Source organism: Pelophylax lessonae (genome assembly GCF_965119305.1).
Source record: "Pelophylax lessonae genome assembly, chromosome: 2".
In the NCBI taxonomy this organism is placed as follows: Eukaryota; Metazoa; Chordata; class Amphibia; order Anura; family Ranidae; genus Pelophylax; species Pelophylax lessonae.
Genome location: NC_138769.1, coordinates 5957774 through 5979618, shown reverse-complemented (window position 1 = coordinate 5979618; position 21845 = coordinate 5957774). Strand labels below are relative to the sequence as shown.

General features: G+C 49.8%; 2 protein-coding genes across 2 annotated transcripts in view; both read left to right on the top strand.

Moving 5' to 3' along the window:
• The window catches only part of LOC309548507 (immunoglobulin superfamily member 2-like), a 283133-nt gene that overhangs the window by 102275 nt on the left and 159013 nt on the right, over positions 1-21845 (top strand). The gene's annotated exons all lie outside the window — the stretch shown is intronic.
• Positions 17801-21845, top strand: part of PTGFRN (prostaglandin F2 receptor inhibitor) — a 73524-nt gene continuing 69479 nt past the window's right edge. Inside the window, exon 1 of the mRNA XM_082247777.1 lies at positions 17801-17880. Within this exon, the coding sequence (XP_082103903.1) occupies positions 17829-17880 (52 nt within the window). The 5' untranslated portion in view covers positions 17801-17828. The remainder of the gene's footprint in view (positions 17881-21845) is intronic.

The window sequence follows — 21845 nt, the reverse complement described above, 5'->3', positions numbered from 1 at the left end:
TACAGAATAAGAACAGATACCGAGAATTACACCCGGCATACAGGACAGGAGAAGTGGTACTGTGCAGAGTCCATACATACAGAATAAGAACAGATACTGAGAATTACACCCGGTATACAGGACAGGATAAGTAGTACTGTGCAGAGTCCATACATACAGAATAAGAACAGATACTGAGAATTACACCCGGCATACAGGACAGGAGAAGTAGTACTGTGCAGAGTCCATACATACAGAATAAGAACAGATACTGAGAATTACACCCGGCATACAGGACAGGAGAAGTGGTACTGTGCAGAGTCCATACATTTAGAATAAGAACAGATACTGAGAATTACACCCGGCATACAGGAGAAACTGATTTGGGTATAGTAAGGGTTAGAAAGTCTGAGCAATGTTTATAAACCATGTTACATTGTATCGCTCCATCTCTATTTATCGCAGTGACAGTATTTGCACACACTGATGTTGTGTTTGGAATTGCGGTAGGAAGGGTTCTTTCCTGTAACAGGTGTGAGAATTTGGTACAGCAGCCAGGGCTGGTAATCTGATTGGTTTAGGGAAGTGTGGGAGGAGTGGGAGGTAGTAGAGGATATAAATGTGTGAATTAGATTGTATAATGGGGGGCAGGACAGACAATAAATATGCGGTTGGTCGGGTTGGATTGCATAATAAATACAGTATGTAGCGGGGGGAATTGGAGGTGAGATTGTATAATAATATGTGGCGGGGGAGAACTGGAGGTGAGATTGTGTAATAAATATGTGGTGGGGGGAATGGGAGGTGAGATTGAATAATAAATATGTGGCGGGGGAATGGGAGGTGAGATTGTATAATAAATATGTGGCGGGGGGAATGGGATGGGAGGATGATTGATGTGGAGGGAGGGTGATTTGTGTGGAGGGAGGGCGATTGGCGCAGAGGGAGAGTGATTGGCGCGGAGGGAGGGTGATTGGTGCGGAGGGAGGGTGACTGGTGCGGAGGGAGGGTGATTAGTGTGGAGAGAGGGTGACTGGTGGGAAGGGAGGGTGATTTGTGTGGAGGGAGGGTGGTTGCTGCAGAGGGAGGGTGATTGACATGGAGGGAGGGTGATTGGTGCAGAGGGAGGGTGATTGGTGTGGAGGGAGGGTGATTAGTGCAGAGGGATGTCGATTGGGGTGGAGGGAGGGTGATTGGTGGGGAGGGAGGGTGATTGGTGAGGAGAGAGGGTGATTGGGGAGGAGGGAGGGTGATTGGTGTGGAGGGAGGGTGATTGGTGCGGAGGGAGGGTGATTAGTGTGGAGAGAGGGTGATTGGTATGGAGGGAGAGTGATTGGTGAGGAGGGAGGATGATTGGCGCGGAGGGAGGGTGATTGGTGCGGAGGGAGGGTGACTGGTGCGGAGGGAGGGTGATTAGTGTGGAGAGAGGGTGGCTGGTGTGAAGGGAGGGTGATTTGTGTGGAGGGAGGGTGATTGCTGCAGAGGGAGGGTGATTGGCATGGAGGGAGGGTGATTGGTGCAGAGGGAGGGTGATTGGTGTAGAGGGAGGGTGATTAGTGCAGAGGGAGGTCGATTGGTGTGGAGGGAGGGTGATTGGTGGGGAGGGAGGGTGATTGGTGAGGAGGGAGGGTGATTGGTGTGGAGGGAGGGTGATTGGTGTGGAGGGAGGGTGATTGGTGCGGAGGTTGGGTGATTGGTGCGGAGGTTGGGTGATTGGTGCGGAGGGAGGGTGATTGGTGCGGAGGGAGGGTGATTGGTGCGGAGGGAGGGTGATTGGCGTGGTGGGAGGTTGATTGGTGAGGAGGGAGGGTGATTGGCGTGGTGGGAGGTTGATTGGTGAGGAGGGAGGGTGATTGGTGAGGAGGGAGGGTGATTGATGTGGAGGGAGGGTGATTGGTGCGGAGGGAAGGTGATTGGTGTGGAGGGAGGGTGATTAGTGAGGAGGGAGGGTGATTGGTGTGGAGGGAGGGTGATTGGTGCGAAGGGAGGGTGATTGGTGCGGAGGTTGGGTGATTGGTGTGGAGGTTGGGTGATTGGTGCGGAGGGAGGGTGATTGGTGCGGAGGGAGGGTGATTGGTGTGGAGGGAGGGTGATTGGTGAGGAGAGAGGGTGATTGGGCAGGAGGGAGGGTGATTGGTGTGGAGGGAGGGTGATTGGTGAGGAGAGAGGGTGATTGGTGAGGAGGGAGGGTGATTGGTGAGGAAGGAGGGTGATTGGTGTGGAGGGAGGGTGATTGGTGAGGAGAGAGGGTGATTGGGCAGGAGGGAGGGTGATTGGTGAGGAGGGAGGGTGATTGGTGTGGAGGGAGGGTGATTGGTGTGGAGGGAGGGTGATTGGTGCGGAGGTTGGGTGATTGGTGCGGAGGTTGGGTGATTGGTGCAGAGGGAGGGTGATTGGTGCGGAGGGAGGGTGATTGGTGCGGAGGGAGGGTGATTAGTACAGAGGGAGGGTGATTGGTGAGGAGGGAGGGTGATTGGTGTGGAGGGAGGGTGATTGGCGTGGAGGGAGGGTGATTGGCGTGGAGGGAGGGTGATTGGTGTGGAGGGAGGGTGATTGGTGTGGAGGGAGGGTGATTGATGTGGAGGGAGGGTGATTGGTGCGGAGGGAAGGTGATTGGTGTGGAGGGAGGGTGATTGGTGAGGAGGGAGGGTGATTGGTGTGGAGGGAGGGTGATTGGTGCGAAGGGAGGGTGATTGGTGCGGAGGTTGGGTGATTGGTGTGGAGGTTGGGTGATTGGTGCGGAGGGAGGGTGATTGGTGCGGAGGGAGGGTGATTGGTGTGGAGGGAGGGTGATTGGTGAGGAGAGAGGGTGATTGGGCAGGAGGGAGGGTGATTGGTGTGGAGGGAGGGTGATTGGTGAGGAGAGAGGGTGATTGGTGAGGAGGGAGGGTGATTGGTGAGGAAGGAGGGTGATTGGTGTGGAGGGAGGGTGATTGGTGAGGAGAGAGGGTGATTGGGCAGGAGGGAGGGTGATTGGTGAGGAGGGAGGGTGATTGGTGTGGAGGGAGGGTGATTGGTGTGGAGGGAGGGTGATTGGTGCGGAGGTTGGGTGATTGGTGCGGAGGTTGGGTGATTGGTGCAGAGGGAGGGTGATTGGTGCGGAGGGAGGGTGATTGGTGCGGAGGGAGGGTGATTAGTACAGAGGGAGGGTGATTGGTGAGGAGGGAGGGTGATTGGTGTGGAGGGAGGGTGATTGGCGTGGAGGGAGGGTGATTGGCGTGGAGGGAGGGTGATTGGTGTGGAGGGAGGGTGATTGGTGTGGAGGGAGGGTGATTGACGGGGAGGGAGGGTGATTGGTGAGGAGGGAGGGTGATTGGCGTGGAGGGAGGGTGATTGGTGAGGAGGGAGGGTGATTGGTGCGGAGGGAGAGTGATTGGCGCAGAGGCAGGGTGATTGATGTGGAGGAAGGGTGATTTGTGTGGAGGGAGGGTGATTGGCATGGAGGGAGAGTGATTGGTGCGGAGGGAGGGTGATTGGCGTGGTGGCGGGGAAATGGGAGGTGGCGGGAGGAATGGGAGGTGAGATTGTATAATAAATATGTGGCGGGGGGAATGGGATGGGAGGATGATTGATGTGGAGGGAGGGTGATTTGTGTGGAGGGAGGGCGATTGGCGCAGAGGGAGAGGGATTGGCGCGGAGGGAGGGTGACTGGTGCGGAGGGAGGGTGATTAGTGTGGAGAGAGGGTGATTGGTATGGAGAGAGGGTGATTGGTGAGGAGGGAGGATGATTGGCGCGGAGGGAGGGTGATTGGCACGGAGGGAGGGTGACTGGTGCGGAGGGAGGGTGATTAGTGTGGAGAGAGGGTGATTGGTGTGAAGAGAGGGTGATTTGTGTGGAGGGAGGGTGATTGGTGCAGAGGGAGGGTGATTGGCGGGGAGGGAGGGTGATTAGTGCAGAGGGAGGGTGATTGGTGAGGAGGGAGGGTGATTGGTGAGGAGGGAGGGTGATTGGTGTGGAGGGAGGGTGATTGGTGAGGAGGGAGGGTGATTGGCATGGAGGGAGGGTGATTGGTGAGGAGGGAAGGTGATTGGTGAGGAGAGAGGGTGATTGGTGAGGAGGGAGGGTGATTGGTGTGGAGGGAGGGTGATTGGTGTGGTGGGAGGGTGATTGGTGCGGAGGTTGGGTGATTGGTGCGGAGGGAGGGTGATTGGTGCGGAGAGAGGGTGATTGGGGAGGAGGGAGGGTGATTGGTGTAGAGGGAGGGTGATTGGTGCGGAGGGAGGGTGATTAGTGTGGAGAGAGGGTGATTGGTATGGAGAGAGGGTGATTGGTGAGGAGGGAGGATGATTGGCGCGGAGGGAGGGTGACTGGTGCGGAGGGAGGGTGACTGGTGCGGAGGGAGGGTGATTAGTGTGGAGAGAGGGTGATTTGTGTGGAGGGAGGGTGATTGGTGCAGAGGGAGGGTGATTGGCGGGGAGGGAGGGTGATTGGCGGGGAGGGAGGGTGATTAGTGCAGAGGGAGGGTGATTGGTGAGGAGGGAGGGTGATTGGTGAGGAGGGAGGGTGATTGGTGAGGAGGGAGGGTGATTGGTGTGGAGGGAGGGTGATTGGTGAGGAGGGAGGGTGATTGGCATGGAGGGAGGGTGATTGGTGAGGAAGGAAGGTGATTGGTGAGGAGAGAGGGTGATTGGTGAGGAGGGAGGGTGATTGGTGAGGAGGGAGGGTGATTGGTGTGGAGGGAGGGTGATTGGTGTGGTGGGAGGGTGATTGGTGCGGAGGGAGGGTGATTGGCATGGAGGGAGGGTGATTGGTGAGGAGGGAGGGTGATTGGCGTGGAGTGAGGGTGATTGGTGAGGAGGGAAGGTGATTGGTGAGGAGAGAGGGTGATTGGTGAGGAGGGAGGGTGATTGGTGTGGAGGGAGGGTGATTGGTGCGGAGGTTGGGTGATTGGTGCGGAAGGAGGGTGATTAGTACGGAGGGAGGGTGATTGGTGAGGAGGGAGGGTGATTGGCGTGGAGGGGGGGTGATTGGTGAGGAGGGAGGGTGATTGGCGTGGAGGGGGGGTGATTGGTGCGGAGGGAGAGTGATTGGCGCAGAGGGAGGGTGATTGATGAGGAGAGAGGGTGATTTGTGTGGAGGGAGAGTGATTGGCGCAGAGGGAGGGTGATTGATGTGGAGGGAGGGTGATTGGCGTGGTGGGAGGGTGATTGGTGCGGAGGGAGGGTGATTGGTGGACAGGGACAAAGAGACAGAGGGACAGACGGGCAGAGATGACAGAGGGACAGAGAGACAGAGAGACAGAGATGACAGAGAGACAGAGAGACAGGTGGACAGAGAGACAGAGGGACAGAGAGACAGAGGGACAGAGGGACAGAGAGACAGAGGGCAGAGGGACAGAGAGACAGAGAGACATAGAGACAGAGGGGCAGAGAGACAGAGGGACATAGAGACAGAGGGACAGAGGGATAGAGAGACAGAGGGACAGAGAGACAGAGAGACAGAGGGACATAGAGACAGAGGGACAGAGAGACAGTGGGTCAGAGGGCCAGAGAGACAGAGAGAAAGAGGGGCAGAGAGACAGAGAGACAGAGGGACAGAGGGACAGAGAGACAGAGGGACAGAGAGGCAGAGAGACAGAGAGACAGAGGGACAGAGAGACAGAGGGACAGAGAGACAGAGGGACAGAGAGACAGAGAGACAGATGGTCAGAGGGACAGAGAGACAGAGGGACAGAGAGGCAGAGAGACAGAGAGACAGAGGGACAGAGGGACCGAGAGACAGAGGGACAGAAGGCAGAGAGACAGAGGGACAGAGAGACAGAGGGGCAGATAGACAGAGGGACAGAGAGACAGAGGGACAGAGGGACAGAGAGACAGAGGGACAGAGAGGCAGAGAGACAGAGAGACAGAGGGACAGAGAGACAGAGGGACAGAGAGACAGAGAGACAGATGGTCAGAGGGACAGAGAGACAGAGGGACAGAGGGCAGAGAGACAGAGGGACAGAGAGACAGAGGGACAGAGGGATTGAAGGCAGAGAGACAGAGGGACAGAGAGACAGAGGGGCAGATAGACAGAGGGACAGAGAGACAGAGGGACAGAGGGCAGAGAGACAGAGGGACAGAGAGACAGAGAGACAGAGGGACAGAGAGACAGAGGGACAGAGAGACAGAGGGACAGAGAGACAGCGGGCAGAGAGACAGAGGGACAGAGAGACAGAGGGACAGAGGGACAGAGAGACAGAGGGACAGAGGGACAGAGAGACAGAGGGACAGAGGGACAGAGGGACCGAGAGACAGAGGGACAGAGGGACAGAGAGACAGAGGGACAGAGGGACAGAGGGACCGAGAGACAGAGGGACAGAGGGACAAAGAGACAGAGGGTCAGGGGGACAGATGGACAGAGATGACAGAGGGACCTCCAAATCAGGGACAGTTGGAAGCTATAATTCATCCGGAAAGTATTTCAGATTGAAATGAAAGGAATCGCACCTGTCTACTGTTTGCAGGTAGCCTATGTTACTCTATGGGGACCAGGGGCTGACTGGCAACTTTTGACCCAGGGGGCAAGTACAGTCCAGAGATCCAGGGTGCCGTGACTCGTCCCCCCCTCCCACTCTCCCTCTTTCTGGCCTCCTCCTGACCCCCATTCCAGGCTGAAGCTTTGCTCCAGGTACTCTCTACTCACTGGTCGAATCCAGGTTCCCGACCTGGCCAGCAGGGAGCAGTTGGGGGTAGCTGGGACAGCTCAGTCAAGGCTGCCTGGGGGAGGAGAGTCTCCAGTGGGGCATTGAACCTGCCTCTGCTCAGACAGAGTTTACAGCATCCATGCTGGGGGGTCTGCGCTCTGTCCTTGTCTTCATCCTGTACTCGGTAGATCAGCAGTGGGGACTTTTTACTTCTCTTCACCAGGAATCCTTTAGGCATGTCTGTGACAGAAGCAGTGCAGCCTTTTTACAGGACATGCGAGTGGCCTGGGGGGCAATTGCCGCCCTGGCCCAGTCCTCCCCAGATGGGGACACACACTGTATGAACACAGCCGCAGGATAATCACAGCCGCAGGTCCTAACATGACAGCTACATACACTGCATAAGGTAAGTATTCACAGCGCTTCACTTTTTCCACATTTTGTTATGTTACAGCCTCATTCCAAAATGGAATAAATTCATTATTTTCCTCAAAATTCTACAAACAATCCCCCATAATGACAACATGAAAGAAGTTTGATTGAAATCTTTGGCAAATTTATTAAAAATAAAAAAACAAAAAAATCCCAAATACATAAGTATTCACACCCTTTGGCATGAAACACAAAATTGAGCTCAGGTGCATCCTGTTTCCACTGATCATCCTTGAGATGTTTCTACAACTTGGTTGGAGTCCACCTGTGGTAAATTCAGTTGATTGGACATGATTGGGAAATCTATATAAGGTCCCACAGGTAACAGTGCATGTCAGAGCACAAACCAAGCCATGAAGTCCAAGGAATTGTCTGTAGACCTCGGAGACAGGATTGTATGGAGGCACAGATCGAGGCTTTCATTATTTTCCTCAAAATTCTACAAACAATCCCCCATAATGACAACGTGAAAGAGGTTTGTTTGAAATATTTGCAAATTTATTAAGAATAAAAAAGGAAAAAACCCATGTACATAAGTATTCACACCCTTTGCGCAATACTTTGGTGAAGCTCCTTTGGCACCAATTACTAGGGATGATCGAACTTTTTAAAAGTTCGGTTCGGCCAGAACACCCGAACTTCCCGAAAGTTCGGGTCCGGATTCCAGAACTCCATTGAAATCAATGGGACCCGAACTTCGGTAATCAAAAAACACCATTTTGAAGCCCTAAAACCCAATAAATGCCCCTAAAAAGTGCTTAGGGTTCTGGGTCAGACCCCAGGGACTATAAATTACACAAAAAAAAGTTGTTAAAAATTGTCGTTTTTGATAGAGAGCCAATTATTAAAAAAATTATTGAAAAAAAAAATGAGATTTCTTTGGATTTAGTGTCTGGGGGGTCTAAAAAGTGTACCTGTGAAGTTTCAGCTCTGTAGCATGTCCAGAACCAGAAAAAAAATATAATTTTTCTTAGAATTATTAATAGAGCAGGGATGTGGCTCCACTCCTTTCACACCTGGGCATTTTTGTTGCAGGCATTTATTGTGCATTTTTTGGGCGTCTTTGGAGGCAGGCATGACATCTGAACTTCTGTATAGGGGTATATATACACACACACACATATATACACATACACACATATAGGTGTGAAAGGAGCGGAACCCCATCCCTGCGCTACTTAAATTATGTCAGTAGCGCAGGGATGGGGTTCCACTCCTTTCACACCTATATGTGTGTATGTGTATATATACATATATGTGTGTGTGTATATATACCCCTATACAGAAGTTCAGATGTCATGCCTGCCTCCAAAGACGTCCACAAAAAAGCCCAATAAACGCCTGAAACAAAAACGCCCAGGTGTGAAAGGAGCGGAGCCACAACCCTTCTCTACTAAAAATTCTAAGACAAATGATCTTTTTCTTCTGGCGGTCACCCTGACATGGAAGAGTTCTGTCACCCTGGCATAGCAGAGTCAGTTCACCCTAAACTACATTACGGTCACCCTGACACCTAACACTTTCCCTACAGAAACTAGATTATTGAATCTAACTATAGTGGTATATAGTACCCTAACTACACTGCATAGCCCTTTCCTCACACTAATAATTGCAAAATGACACTGGAGCAGCAGGAGTAACAGAACTGCTTCCACTCTCTTCCACAGCCTCTCTATTACAGTGCTAGAGGTTTGGCGGGGCTATGTTATATACTGGGGGGCGTATTCACTAATGATTGGCCTCTGGACCCCCCTAGTCACTCCAATCACATTTCTAGCAGACTCCTGCCCCCTCAATTGGCTTTTACTGACGTTTCTGGTCCAATCACGGGCTTTTAAAGCCCAGTTCCTGTCCCATTGCATTTTGGGCGGTTCTGGTTGCCGAATTCTGAACTTTTACCGCAAAAAGTTCGGAATTTGGCCGAATTTCGAACAGCCAATGTTCGGGTCGAACCGATGGTCGACCCCGAACCATTCGATCATCCCTACCAATTACAGCTTCCAGTATTTCTGAGTATGATGCTACAAGCTTAACACCTATTTTTGGGCAGTTTCTCCCATTCTTCTTTGCAGGACCTCTCAAACTCCATCAGGTTGGATGCGGAGGGTCGGTGCTCAGCCATTTTCAGATCTCTCCAGAGATGTTCAATCGGGTTCAAGTCTGGGCTCTGGCTGGGCCACTCATGGACATTCACAGAGTTGTCCCGTAGCCACTCCTTTGTTATCTTGGCTGTGTGCTTAGGGTTGTTGTCCTGTTGGAAGATGAACCTTCACCCCAGTCTGAGGTCCAGAGCTCTCTGGAGAAGGTTTTCATCAAGGATGTCTCTGTACATTGCTGCATTCATCTTTCCCTCCATCCTGACTAGTCTCCCAGTTCCTGCCGCTGAAAAACATCCCCACAGCATGATGCTGCCACCACCATGCTTCACAGTAGGGATGGTATTGGCCAGGTGATGAGCGGTGCCTGGTTTCTTCCAGACATGACACTTGCTATTCAGACCAAAGAATTCAATCTTTGTGTCATCAGAGCAGAGAATTTTGTTTCTCATGGTCTGAGAGTCCTTCAGGTGCCTTTTGGTAAACTCCAGGCGGGCTGTCATGTGCCTTTTACTGAGGAGTGGCTTCCGTCTGGCCACACCCATACAAGCCTGATTGGCGGAGTGCCGCAGAGATGGTTGTTCTTCTGGAAGGTTCTTCTCTCTCCACAGAGAAACACATGATCTCTGTCAGAGTGACCATCTGGTTCTTGGTCACCTCCCTGACTAAGGCCCTCCTCCCCCGATCGCTCAGTTTGGCCGGGCGGCCGCTCTAGGAAGAATCCTGGTGGGTCCAAATGTCTTCCATGTACAGATGATGGAGGCCACTGTGCTAATTGGGACTTTTAATGCTGCAGAAATGTTTCTGTACCCTTCCCCCGATCTGTGCCTCCATACAATCCTGTCTCCGAGGTTTACAGGCAATTCCTTGGACTTCATGGCTTGGTTTGTGCTCTGACATGCACTGGCAACTGTAGGACCTTATATAGACAGGTGTGTGCCTTTCCCAATCATGTCCAATCAACTGAATTTACCACAGGTGGACTCCAATCAAGTTGCAGAAAAATCTCAAGGATGATCAGTGGAAACAGGAGGCAACTGAGCTAAATTCTGAGTGTCATGGCAAAGGAGGTGAATACTTATGTACATGGGATTTTTTATTTTTAATAAATTTGCAAAGATTTCAAACAAACTTCTTTCACGTTGTCATTATGGGGGATTGTTTGTAGAATTTTGAGGAAAATAATGAATTTATTCCATTTTGGAATAAAGCTGTAACATAACAACATGTGCAAAAAGTGAAGTGCTGTGAATACTTTCCGGATTCAATGTATGTAGCTGTTATATTAGGACCTGCGGCTGTGTTCATCCTGCGGCTGTGTTCATACTGCGGTTGTGTTCATTCTGCGGCTGTGTTCATACTGCGGTTGTGTTCATACTGCGGTTGTGTTCATACTGAGACTGTGTTCATACTGCGGCTGTGTTCATCCTGCGGCTGTGTTCATACTGCGGTTGTGTTCATTCTGCGGCTGTGTTCATACTGCGGTTGTGTTCATACTGCGGTTGTGTTCATACTGAGACTGTGTTCATACTGTGGCTGTGTTCATACTGAGGAGGTGTTCATACTGCAGCTGTGTTCATCCTGCGGCTGTGTTCATACTGAGGAGGTGTTCATACTGCGGCTGTGTTCATACTGCGGCTGTGTTCATCCTGAGGCTGTGTTCATACTGCGGCTGTGTTCATCCAGAGGCTGTGTTCATACTGCGGCTGTGTTCATCCTGCGGCTGTGTTCATCCTGCTGCTGTGTTCATACTGCGGCTGTGTTCATACTGCGGCTGTGTTCATACTGCGGCTGTGTTCATACTGAGACTGTGTTCATACTGTGGCTGTGTTCATACTGTGGCTGTGTTCATACTGAGGAGGTGTTCATACTGCGGCTGTGTTCATACTGCGGCTGTGTTCATACTGCTGCTGTGTTCATACTGCGGCTGTGTTTATACTGCGGCTGTGTTTATACTGCGGCTGTGTTCATCCTGCGGCTGTGTTTATACTGTGGCTGTGTTCATACTGCGGCTGTGTTCATACTGCGGCTGTGTTCATACTGCGACTGTGTTCATACTGTGGCTGTGTTCATACTGAGACCGTGTTCATACTGTGGCTGTGTTCATACTGAGGAGGTGTTCATACTGCAGCTGTGTTCATCCTGCGGCTGTGTTCATACTGCAGCTGTGTTCATCCTGCGGCTGTGTTCATACTGCGGCTGTGTTCATACTGTGGCTGTGTTCATCCTGCGGCTGTGTTCATCCTGCTGCTGTGTTCATACTTCGGCTGTGTTCATACTGCGGCTGTGTTCATCCTGCGGCTGTGTTCATACTGCGGCTGTGTTCATACTGAGACTGTGTTCATACTGTGGCTGTGTTCATACTGAGGCTGTATTCATACTGCGGCTGTGTTCATACAGCGGCTGTGTTCATACTGCGGCTGTGTTCATCCTGCGGCTGTGTTCATACTGCGGCTGTGTTCATACTGTGGCTGTGTTCATACTGCCGCTGTGTTCATACTGTGGCTGTGTTCATCCGGCGGCTGTGTTTATACTGCAGCTGTGTTCATCCTGAGGCTGTGTTCATACTGCGGCTGTGTTCATCGTGCAGCTGTGTTCATCGTGCAGCTGTCTTCATACTGCGGCTGTGTTCATCCTGTGCCTGTGTTCATCCAGAGGCTGTGTTCATCCAGAGGCTGTGTTCATACTGCTGCTGTGTTCATACTGCTGCTGTGTTCATACTGCGACTGTGTTCATCCTGCGGCTGTGTTCGTACTGAGGCTGTGTTCATCCTGCGGCTGTGTTCATCCTGCGGCTGTGTTCGTACTGAGGCTGTGTTCATCCTGCGGCTGTGTTCATACAGCGGCTGTGTTCATACTGCGGCTGTGTTCATACTGCGGCTGTGTTCATACTGAGACTGTGTTCATACTGTGGCTGTGTTCATACTGTGGCTGTGTTCATACTGAGGAGGTGTTCATACTGCGGCTGTGTTCATACTGCGGCTGTGTTCATACTGCTGCTGTGTTCATACTGCGGCTGTGTTTATACTGCGGCTGTGTTTATACTGCGGCTGTGTTTATACTGTGGCTGTGTTCATACTGCGGCTGTGTTCATACTGCGGCTGTGTTCATACTGCGACTGTGTTCATACTGTGGCTGTGTTCATACTGAGACCGTGTTCATACTGTGGCTGTGTTCATACTGAGGAGGTGTTCATACTGCAGCTGTGTTCATCCTGCGGCTGTGTTCATACTGCAGCTGTGTTCATCCTGCGGCTGTGTTCATACTGCGGCTGTGTTCATACTGCGGCTGTGTTCATCCTGCGGCTGTGTTCATCCTGCTGCTGTGTTCATACTTCGGCTGTGTTCATACTGCGGCTGTGTTCATCCTGCGGCTGTGTTCATACTGCGGCTGTGTTCATACTGAGACTGTGTTCATACTGTGGCTGTGTTCATACTGAGGCTGTATTCATACTGCGGCTGTGTTCATACATCGGCTGTGTTCATACTGCGGCTGTGTTCATCCTGCTGCTGTGTTCATACTTCGGCTGTGTTCATACTGCGGCTGTGTTCATCCTGCGGCTGTGTTCATACTGCGGCTGTGTTCATACTGAGACTGTGTTCATACTGTGGCTGTGTTCATACTGAGGCTGTATTCATACTGCGGCTGTGTTCATACAGCGGCTGTGTTCATACTGCGGCTGTGTTCATCCTGCGGCTGTGTTCATCCTGCGGCTGTGTTCATACTGTGGCTGTGTTCATCCGGCGGCTGTGTTTATACTGCCGCTGTGTTCATACTGTGGCTGTGTTCATCCGGCGGCTGTGTTTATACTGCAGCTGTGTTCATCCTGAGGCTGTGTTCATACTGCGGCTGTGTTCATCGTGCAGCTGTGTTCATCGTGCAGCTGTCTTCATACTGCGGCTGTGTTCATCCTGTGCCTGTGTTCATCCAGAGGCTGTGTTCATCCAGAGGCTGTGTTCATACTGCTGCTGTGTTCATACTGCTGCTGTGTTCATACTGCGACTGTGTTCATCCTGCGGCTGTGTTCGTACTGAGGCTGTGTTCATCCTGCGGCTGTGTTCATCCTGCGGCTGTGTTCGTACTGAGGCTGTGTTCATCCTGCGGCTGTGTTCATACAGCGGCTGTGTTCATCCTTCGGCTGTGTTCATACTGAGGCTGTGTTCATACTGAGGCTGTGTTCATACTGAGGCTGTGTTCATCCTGCAGCTGTGTTCATACTGAGGCTGTGTTTGTACTGCGGCTGTATTCATACTGAGGCTGTGTTCGTACTGCGGCTGTGTTCGTACTGCGGCTGTGTTTGTACTGCGGCTATGTTCATACTGCTGCATCCCAATAGAGTAACATAGGCTGCCTGCATACAGTAGATATATGCAATTCGTTTCATTTTAAAATTAAATTCGGATGAAATTGGCGTGATTTAAAAAATCTGAAATAAATTGTAAAGCAAACACCAAATTCATTCACATTTATTCGGATGATGTGATGCGATAGCCTGGACCTTTTCCTAATAGTTGAAGCATCCAACATAAAGTAACGACATAACGAGTAACCCAAAGTGATTCGGATTACTTTCATTTTATTCAAATTTGTAGGCTTTGACTCTTGGACAATCAGCCGATTCTTTTTGCATTAAACTAGAACTATACATGCTGGGTCAGTGACGTCACGAGGGGCGGGGCCACCAGGTGACATCACCGGGTGGCCCCACCCTCTCACCTATTTAAGAACTCTCAGATGGCAGAGGAGGCATTCGACATTCTGCCTTCCACAAATGCAGAGTGTTTTTTTTTCTTGTTTTATTTTTTTGCGGCTGGTGTCGTGATTGACGATGAATATACAGTGGGGGGACATTGTTTTTTAAAAAAACATTTTTTTCAATAAAGGAGTTGTCAAAAACCCTTTTAGTGATTTTATTTATTTTTGACAGATTTTTTGATGAATGGGTACTCATTCACATGGGGGGAGTGGGATCTGGGGTCTCTCTAGTTAAAGGGTGCTTTCAGATTCGCCAGCTGCCCGCTGACCCCCACAACCACCGTCCAGGATTGTCGGGAAGAGGCCCTTGTCCCCAGGGCCAGGATAAGGGGTGAGCAATTGTCAGTTAAAGTAACACAGTGCCGAATCGCAAAAAAATGGCCTGGTCATTAAGGGGGGGGGGGGGTAAAACCTTCCGGATCTAAAATGATTAACCACTTCCCACCTGTCATATAGCAAAATGACGGCCTGGAAGTGGTTACTCTATCCTGACTGGCCGTTATATGACGTCCAGCGGGATAGACCCGGGGGGCGCACAGAGCAGCGATTGGTGCTGCGGTGTGTCACTATGACACACCGCATCTCCGATCCCAGTTAAGAGCCTATAACGCGATGTGATTGGGCACAGCTGGTCACATAGTAAATAGGAAGTGCAGTTGATCGGCTTTCCTCAGTTCGTGCCTGAGAGGTGCAAGTAGAAGAGAGCCGATTGGTGGCTCTCCTGACAGGGGGGGGGGGGGGTCTGTGCTGGTAATCAGAGCATTGATTACCAGTGCAGACCCTTGGGGTGATGCCACTAGAGCCACCAGAGATTGTCCACCATGGCCACCAGGGGTGCCCACCCATTGCCCCCAGGGATGCCAATCAGGGCTCAGGGACCCTTTCAGTGCCCTCCTCATCAGAGATACCTATGATTGCCTTATATCAGTGCCGCCCACCAGTGCCCATCATTGCCATATATTAGTGCTGCCCACCAGTGCCCATCAGTGCCGCCTATCAGTGCCTATCAGTGCCACCTATCAGTGCCCATCAGTGCCGCCTATCAGTGACCATCAGTGCCACCTATCAGTGCCCATCAGTGCTGCCTATCAGTGCCCACCAATGCTGCATATCAGTGGTACCTATCAGTGCCACATGTCAGTGCCCATCAGTGCTGCACATCAGTGCCACCTATCAGTGCACACCAATGCTGCATATCAGTGGTACCTATCAGTGCCACATGTCAGTGCCCATCAGTGCTGCATATCAGTGCCACCCAATCAGTGCCACCCCATCAGTGCCTGTCAGTGCGGCCTCATCAGTGCTCATCAGTGCAGGAAAAAACTTATCTATTTACAAAATTTGATAACATGAACAAAAAACTTTTTTTTTTTTCAAACTTTTCGGTCTTCTTTTGTGTAGCAAAAAAGAAAAAACCTTGCAGTGATCAAATACCACCACAAGAAAGAAAGCTCTATTTGTGGGGGAAAAATGACATAAATTTGGTTTAGGTACAGTGTTGTATGACCGTGCAATTGTCATTCAAAATGCAAAAGCGCTAAAAGCTATAAATTGGCCTGGGCAGGAAGGGGTGAAAGTGCCCGGTATTGAAGTGGTTAAAGCAAAAGATCAAAAACAAATCTATATATTTTCTGATCTTTTGATTTTAAAGGTAAATGAGAGATTTTGGGTCCTGTTGACCCCCGGATCTCACATTAAAGAGGACCTCTCATCTATATTTCTATTACAAGGGACGTTTACGTTTCTTGTAATAGGAATAAAAGTGATGAAAAAAAAAATAAGGGACAGTGTAAAAAATATAAAAATGAGGGACAGTATAAATAAAAAATAAGGGACAGTGTAAAAAAAAATAAATAAAATAAGGGACTGTGTAAAAAAAAAAAAAAAAATAAGGGACAGTGTAAAAAAAAAAAAATAAGGGACAGTGTAAAAAAAATAAAAATAAGGGACAGTGTAAAAAAAAAAAATAAAAGAAATAAGGGACAGTGTAAAATAAATAAAATAAAAATAAGGGACAGTGTCAAAAATAAATAAAAATAAGGGACAGTGTAAAAAAATAAATAAAAATAAGGGACAGTGTAAAAAAAAAAAAAAAATAAGGGACAGTGTAAAAAAAAAAAATAAAAATAAGGGACAGTATAAAATAAAAATAAGGGACAGTGTAAAATAAATAAAATAAAAAAAAGGGACAGTGTAAAAAAAAAAAAATAAGGGACAGTGTAAAAAAAAAAAAATAAGGGACAGTGTAAAAAAAAAATAAAAAAAAATAAGGGACAGTGTAAAAAAAAAAAAAATAAGGGACAGTGTAAAAAAAATAAATAAATAAGGGACAGTGTAAAAAAAAAAAAAAAAAAATAAGGGACAGTGTAAAAAAAAAATAAAAAAAAATAAGGGACAGTGTAAAATAAATAAAATAAAAATAAGGGACAGTGTCAAAAATAAATAAAAATAAGGGACAGTGTAAAAAAAAAAAAATAAGGTAGTGTAAAAAAAATAAAAATAAGGGATAGTGTAAAAAAAAAAATAAAAATAAGGGACAGTGTAAAAAAAAAATAAAAATAAGGGACAGTGTATAAAAAAAAATAAAAATAAGGGACAGTTAAAAAAAAAATTAAATAAAAATAAGGGACAGTGTAAAAAAAAAATAAATAAAAATAAGGGACAGTGTATAAAAATAAGGGACAGTGTAAAAAAAAAAAAAAAATAAGGGACAGTGTAAAAAAAAAAACAAAATAAGGGACAGTGTAAAAAAAAAAAAAAAAATAAGGGACAGTGTAAAAAAAAAAAAAAAAATAAGGGACAGTGTAAAAAAGAAAAAAAAAAATATTTAAAGCGCCAGTCGGATAGACTGGCGCTTTAAATATTTTTTTTTTTCTTTTTTACACTGTCCCTTATTTTTTTTTTTTTTTTTTACACTGTCCCTTATTTTTTTTTTTTTTTTTTACACTGTCCCTTATTTTTATTTATTTTTTTACACTGTCCCTTAACACAGAATTGAAGGCATACGTAAATTGCACCCGCATATATAAATGGCACCATACATGTGAGGTATCGCCGCGATTGTTAGAGCGAGAGCAATAATTCCATCCCCCGACCTCCTCTGTCACTCTAAACTGGTAACCTGTAGAATTATTTAAAGCGTCACCTATGGAGATTTTTAAGTTCCAATGTTTGTCTTCATTCTACGAGCATGCGCAATTTTGAAGCGTGACATGTTGGGTATCTATTTACTCTCCGTAACATTATCTTTCCCATTATAGAAAAAAAATATCAGGCTTACTTTACTGTTTTTTTTTTTTTTTTAAATTTTATTAAATTTATTTTCCCAAAAAATTGCATTTGCAAAAATGCTGCACAAATACTGTGACATAAAGTATTGCAACGCGCACCATTTTATTCTCTGGGGTCTCTGCTAATATATATATATATATATAATGTTACAGTATAATATATATACTGTATATGTTGTAAGTCATTTTCTAGCAAAAAATACAGATTTATATTCAGCAACAAATGGCAGAAAAGGTCTCTGGTCAGCAAGGGGTTAATGTAATTTTAGCTTTTTAAAAAAAAAAAGAAAAGAAATTTCGGTTTCATATTTTTTGGGACATTTTTTTGGTTTTGTAAGAGAAGCTCGGACCGAGAGCCCCTCCCCCCGTGCCCAGAGCCCCTCCCCTCGGTAGACATGAGCCCCCGGTGTAGAGCGGAGGAGAGGTGACCGGAGGGGGCGGGGTCAGCGCTCTGCGCGCTACAATGCTGGGAATTATGGAGCTTAGTCCCCGCCGTTACGGCTCAGCCAATGAAATGCGATCTCAGGTGAGCGGCTGCACGGGGCGGGGATCGGACAGGTGAGAGTTCTTCCCTCCAAGCGGTGACGTCAGGGTAGGGGGCGGGGTGTGCGGAGTGAGGCGGGGAGGGTGGGCGGAGCTCAGACAGTCACCATGAGATCTCCGGACTGCCGCCCGCTGCTGATCATCGCTCCGACCCTGATCGGTGAGTGCGGGACCCGGGGGGGGATTGTGATCGTTACATCTTACCGGGGGGGCTACAACTGTGATTTACCCCCCCTCCGACCGACCAATCCGCTGTGTAATCACAGCTATGAGTACTTCTCTGCCCCGCCCCCTCTACCTATCTAGACCCCCCCATTGCACCCCCCACCTACCCTCCCCTACTGCACTGCTCCCCCATATATCACTGCCCCCCCCCCAGTCACCACAATGAGTACTTACCTGACCCACCTCCTTATTACTACTCCCCCCTATATACCTCCCCCCCCCAACACATACCTCCCCCTCCTCACTAATACCTCCACTGACCCCCCCCACCCTATATACCCCTCCTCTCCCCTACATACCCCCCCCCCCCATATGTCACCATCATGAGTACTTACCTGACCCACCTCCTTATTACTACCCCCCCCCCCCCCCAACACATACCTCCCCCTCTTAACTAATACCTCCACTGACCCCCCCCCCCCCATATATATATATACCCCCACACTACTCCTCCTCTCCTCTACATACCCCCCCCCCATGTGTTACCATCATGAGTACTTATCTGACTCACCTCCTCCTTACTGCCCTGTGCCCCCCCCCCTCACTGCCCTGTGTGCCCCCCCTTCTCACTGCCCTGTGTGCCCCCCCTTCTCACTGCCCTGTGTGCCCCCCCTTCTCACTGCCCTGTGTGCCCCCCCTTCTCACTGCCCTGTGTGCCCCCCCTTCTCACTGCCCTGTGTGCCCCCCCTTCTCACTGCCCTGTGTGCCCCCCCTTCTCACTGCCCTGTGTGCCCCCCCTCCTCCCATTGCCCTGTGTGCCCCCCCCCCTCTCTCATTGCCCTGTGTGCCCCCCCTCCTCTCACTGCCCTGTGTGCCCCCCCCTCTCTCACTGCCCTGTGTGCCCCCCCTCTCTCACTGCCCTGTGTGCCCCCCTCTCTCACTGCCCTGTGTGCCCCCCTCTCTCACTGCCCTGTGTGCCCCCCCTCTCTCATTGCCCTGTGTGCCCCCCCTCCTCTCACTGCCCTGTGTGCCCCCCCCTCTCTCATTGCCCTGTGTGCCCCCCCTCTCTCATTGCCCTGTGTGCCCCCCCCTCTCTCATTGCCCTGTGTGCCCCCCCCTCTCTCATTGCCCTGTGTGCCCCCCCCTCTCTCATTGCCCTGTGTGCCCCCCCCTCATCTCACTGCCCTGTGTGCCCCCCCCCTCATCTCACTGCCCTGTGTGCCCCCCCCCCTCATCTCACTGCCCTGTGTGCCCCCCCCCCTCATCTCACTGCCCTTTTTTCCCCCCCCTTCATCTCACTGCCCTTTTTTCCCCCCCCTTCATCTCACTGCCCTGTGTGCCCCCCCCCCTCTCTCACTGCCCTGTGTGCCCCCCCCCCTCTCTCACTGCCCTGTGTGCCCCCCCCCCTCTCTCACTGCCCTGTGTGCCCCCCCTCCTCCTCTCACTGCCCTGTGTGCCCCCCCCCTCTCTCAGTGCCCTGTGTGCCCCCCCCCTCTCTCAGTGCCCTGTGTGCCCCCCCCCTCCTCTCACTGCCCTGTGTGCCCCCTGCCCCCCCTTTACTACCCTGTGTGTCCCCTGCCCCCCCGTGTGCCACCTGCCCCCCCTTTACTACCCTGTTTGCCCCCTGCCCCCCCCCTCCCAGGAACACACATATACAGTGTGGTGATGTTTGTAGTTCTCCCTGTGATGGGGGGGGGGGGGAGGGGTTGGATCGGCTCTGGCCGGTTTCTGGATTAATCATCAGCTGGAGGAAAGTTGTTCTACTTTTATATGATTTCCTTGTATGGAGAGACTGGGGGGGGGGGGGGTGATACTGGGTGATACTGGTGTCACACAGGAGAGTGAGGAGACCGCAGTGTCACACGGGACAGCTGAATGGGGGGGTCACATTGGGGGGGTGGGGGTGTTGTCACTGGATTAAGATGGTGTCATATGATAGACAGGGGTGACACTGCCCCCCCCCCCCCAATGCCCTCTATATAGAGAGAGGGGTCCATATATCCCCATACCCTATAATATGTATATCAGAGGGGGAGGGGTGACATCTATACATTGTGTATATAATATTGGAGTGGGGGGTATATATAATATATACAGTGCCTTGAAAAAGTATTCACACCCCTTGAACTTTCCCACATTTTCTCAGGTTACATCCAGAAACGTAAATGTATTTTATTGGGATTTTCTGTGATAGACCGACACAAAGTGGCCATAATTGTGAAGTGGAAGGAAAATGATAAATGATACAAATAAATCTGTGAAAAGTGTGGCTGCATTTGTATTCACCCCCCTTTACTCCGATGCCCCTAACTAATAATTAGTGGAACCAATTGCCTTCAGTAGTAAATAGAGTCCCCCTGTGTGTAATGTAATCTCAGTATAAATACAGCTGTTCTGTGAAGCCCTCAGAGGTTTGTTAGAGAACCTTAGTGAACAAACAGCATCATGAAGGCCAAGGAACCCCCCAGACAGGTCAGGGATGAAGTTGTGGAGAAGTGTAAAGCAGGGTTAGGTTATAAAACAAAATCTCCCAAGCTTTGACCATCTCACGGAGCGCTGATCAATCCATCATGGGAAAATGGAAAGAGTATGGCACAACTGCAACCCTACCAAGACATGGCCATCCACCTAAACTGACCGGCCGGGCAACCCTACCAAGACATGGCCGTCCACCTAAACTGACCGGCCGGGCTCCTACCAAGACATGGCCGTCCACCTAAACTGACCGGCCGGGCCCCTACCAAGACATGGCCGTCCACCTAAACTGACCGGCCGGGCCCCTACCAAGACATGGCCGTCCACCTAAACTGACCAGCCGGGCAAGGAGAGCATTCATCAGAGAAGCAGCCAAGAGGCCCATGGTAACTCTGGAGGAGCTGCAGAGATCCACAGCTCAGGTGGGAGAATCTGTCCACAGGACAACTATTAGTCGTGCGCTCCACAAATCTGCCCTTTATGGAAGAGTGAGAAGAAGAAAGCCATTGGTGGAAGAAAGCCATAAGAAGTCCTGATTGCAGTTTGGGAGGAGCCATGTGGGGGAGGCGCAAACGTGGGGGGAGGAGCTCTGCTCTGAGGAGACCAAAATTCTATGTGTGGGGGAAAACTAACACTACACATCACCCTGAACTCACCATCCCCACTGTGAAACCTGGTGGTGGCAGCATCATGGTGTGGGGATGGTTTTCTTCAGCAGGGACAGGGAAGCTGGTCAGAGTTGATGGGAAGATGGATGGAGCCAAATATAGGACAATCTTAGAAGAAAAGACTTGAGACTGGGGCGGAGGTTCCCCTTCCAGCAGGACAACGACCCGAAACTTCCAGCCAGAGCTACAATGGAATGGTTTCATGTGTTAGAATGGCCCAGTCACAGTCCAGACCTAAATCACATTGAGAATCTGTGGCAAGACTTGAAAATTGCTGATCACAGACGCTCTCCATCCAATCTGACAGAGATGAGATATTCTGCAAAGAAGAATGGGCAGAAATGTCCTCTCTAGATGTGCAAAGCTGGTAGAGACATCCCCAAAAAGACTTGCAGCTGTAATTACAGGGAAAGGCGGTTCTACAAAGTATTGACTCCGGGGGGGGGGGGGTGAATACAAATGCAGCCACACTTTTCACAGAATTATTTGTATCATTTTCCTTCCACTTCACAATTACAGTCAGGTCCATAAATATTGGGACATGGACACAATTCTAATCTTTTTGGCTCTATACACCACCACAATGGATTTGAAATGAAACAAACAAGATGTGCTTTAACTGCAGACTTTCAGCTTTAATTTGAGGGTATTTACATCCAAATCAGGTGACCGGTGTAGGAATTACAACAGTTTGTATATGTGCCTCCCACTTTTTAAGGGACCAAAAGTAATGGGACAATTGGCTGCTCAGCTGTTCCATGGCCAGGTGTGTGTTATTCCCTCATTATTCTATTTACAAGGAGCAGATAAAAGGTCC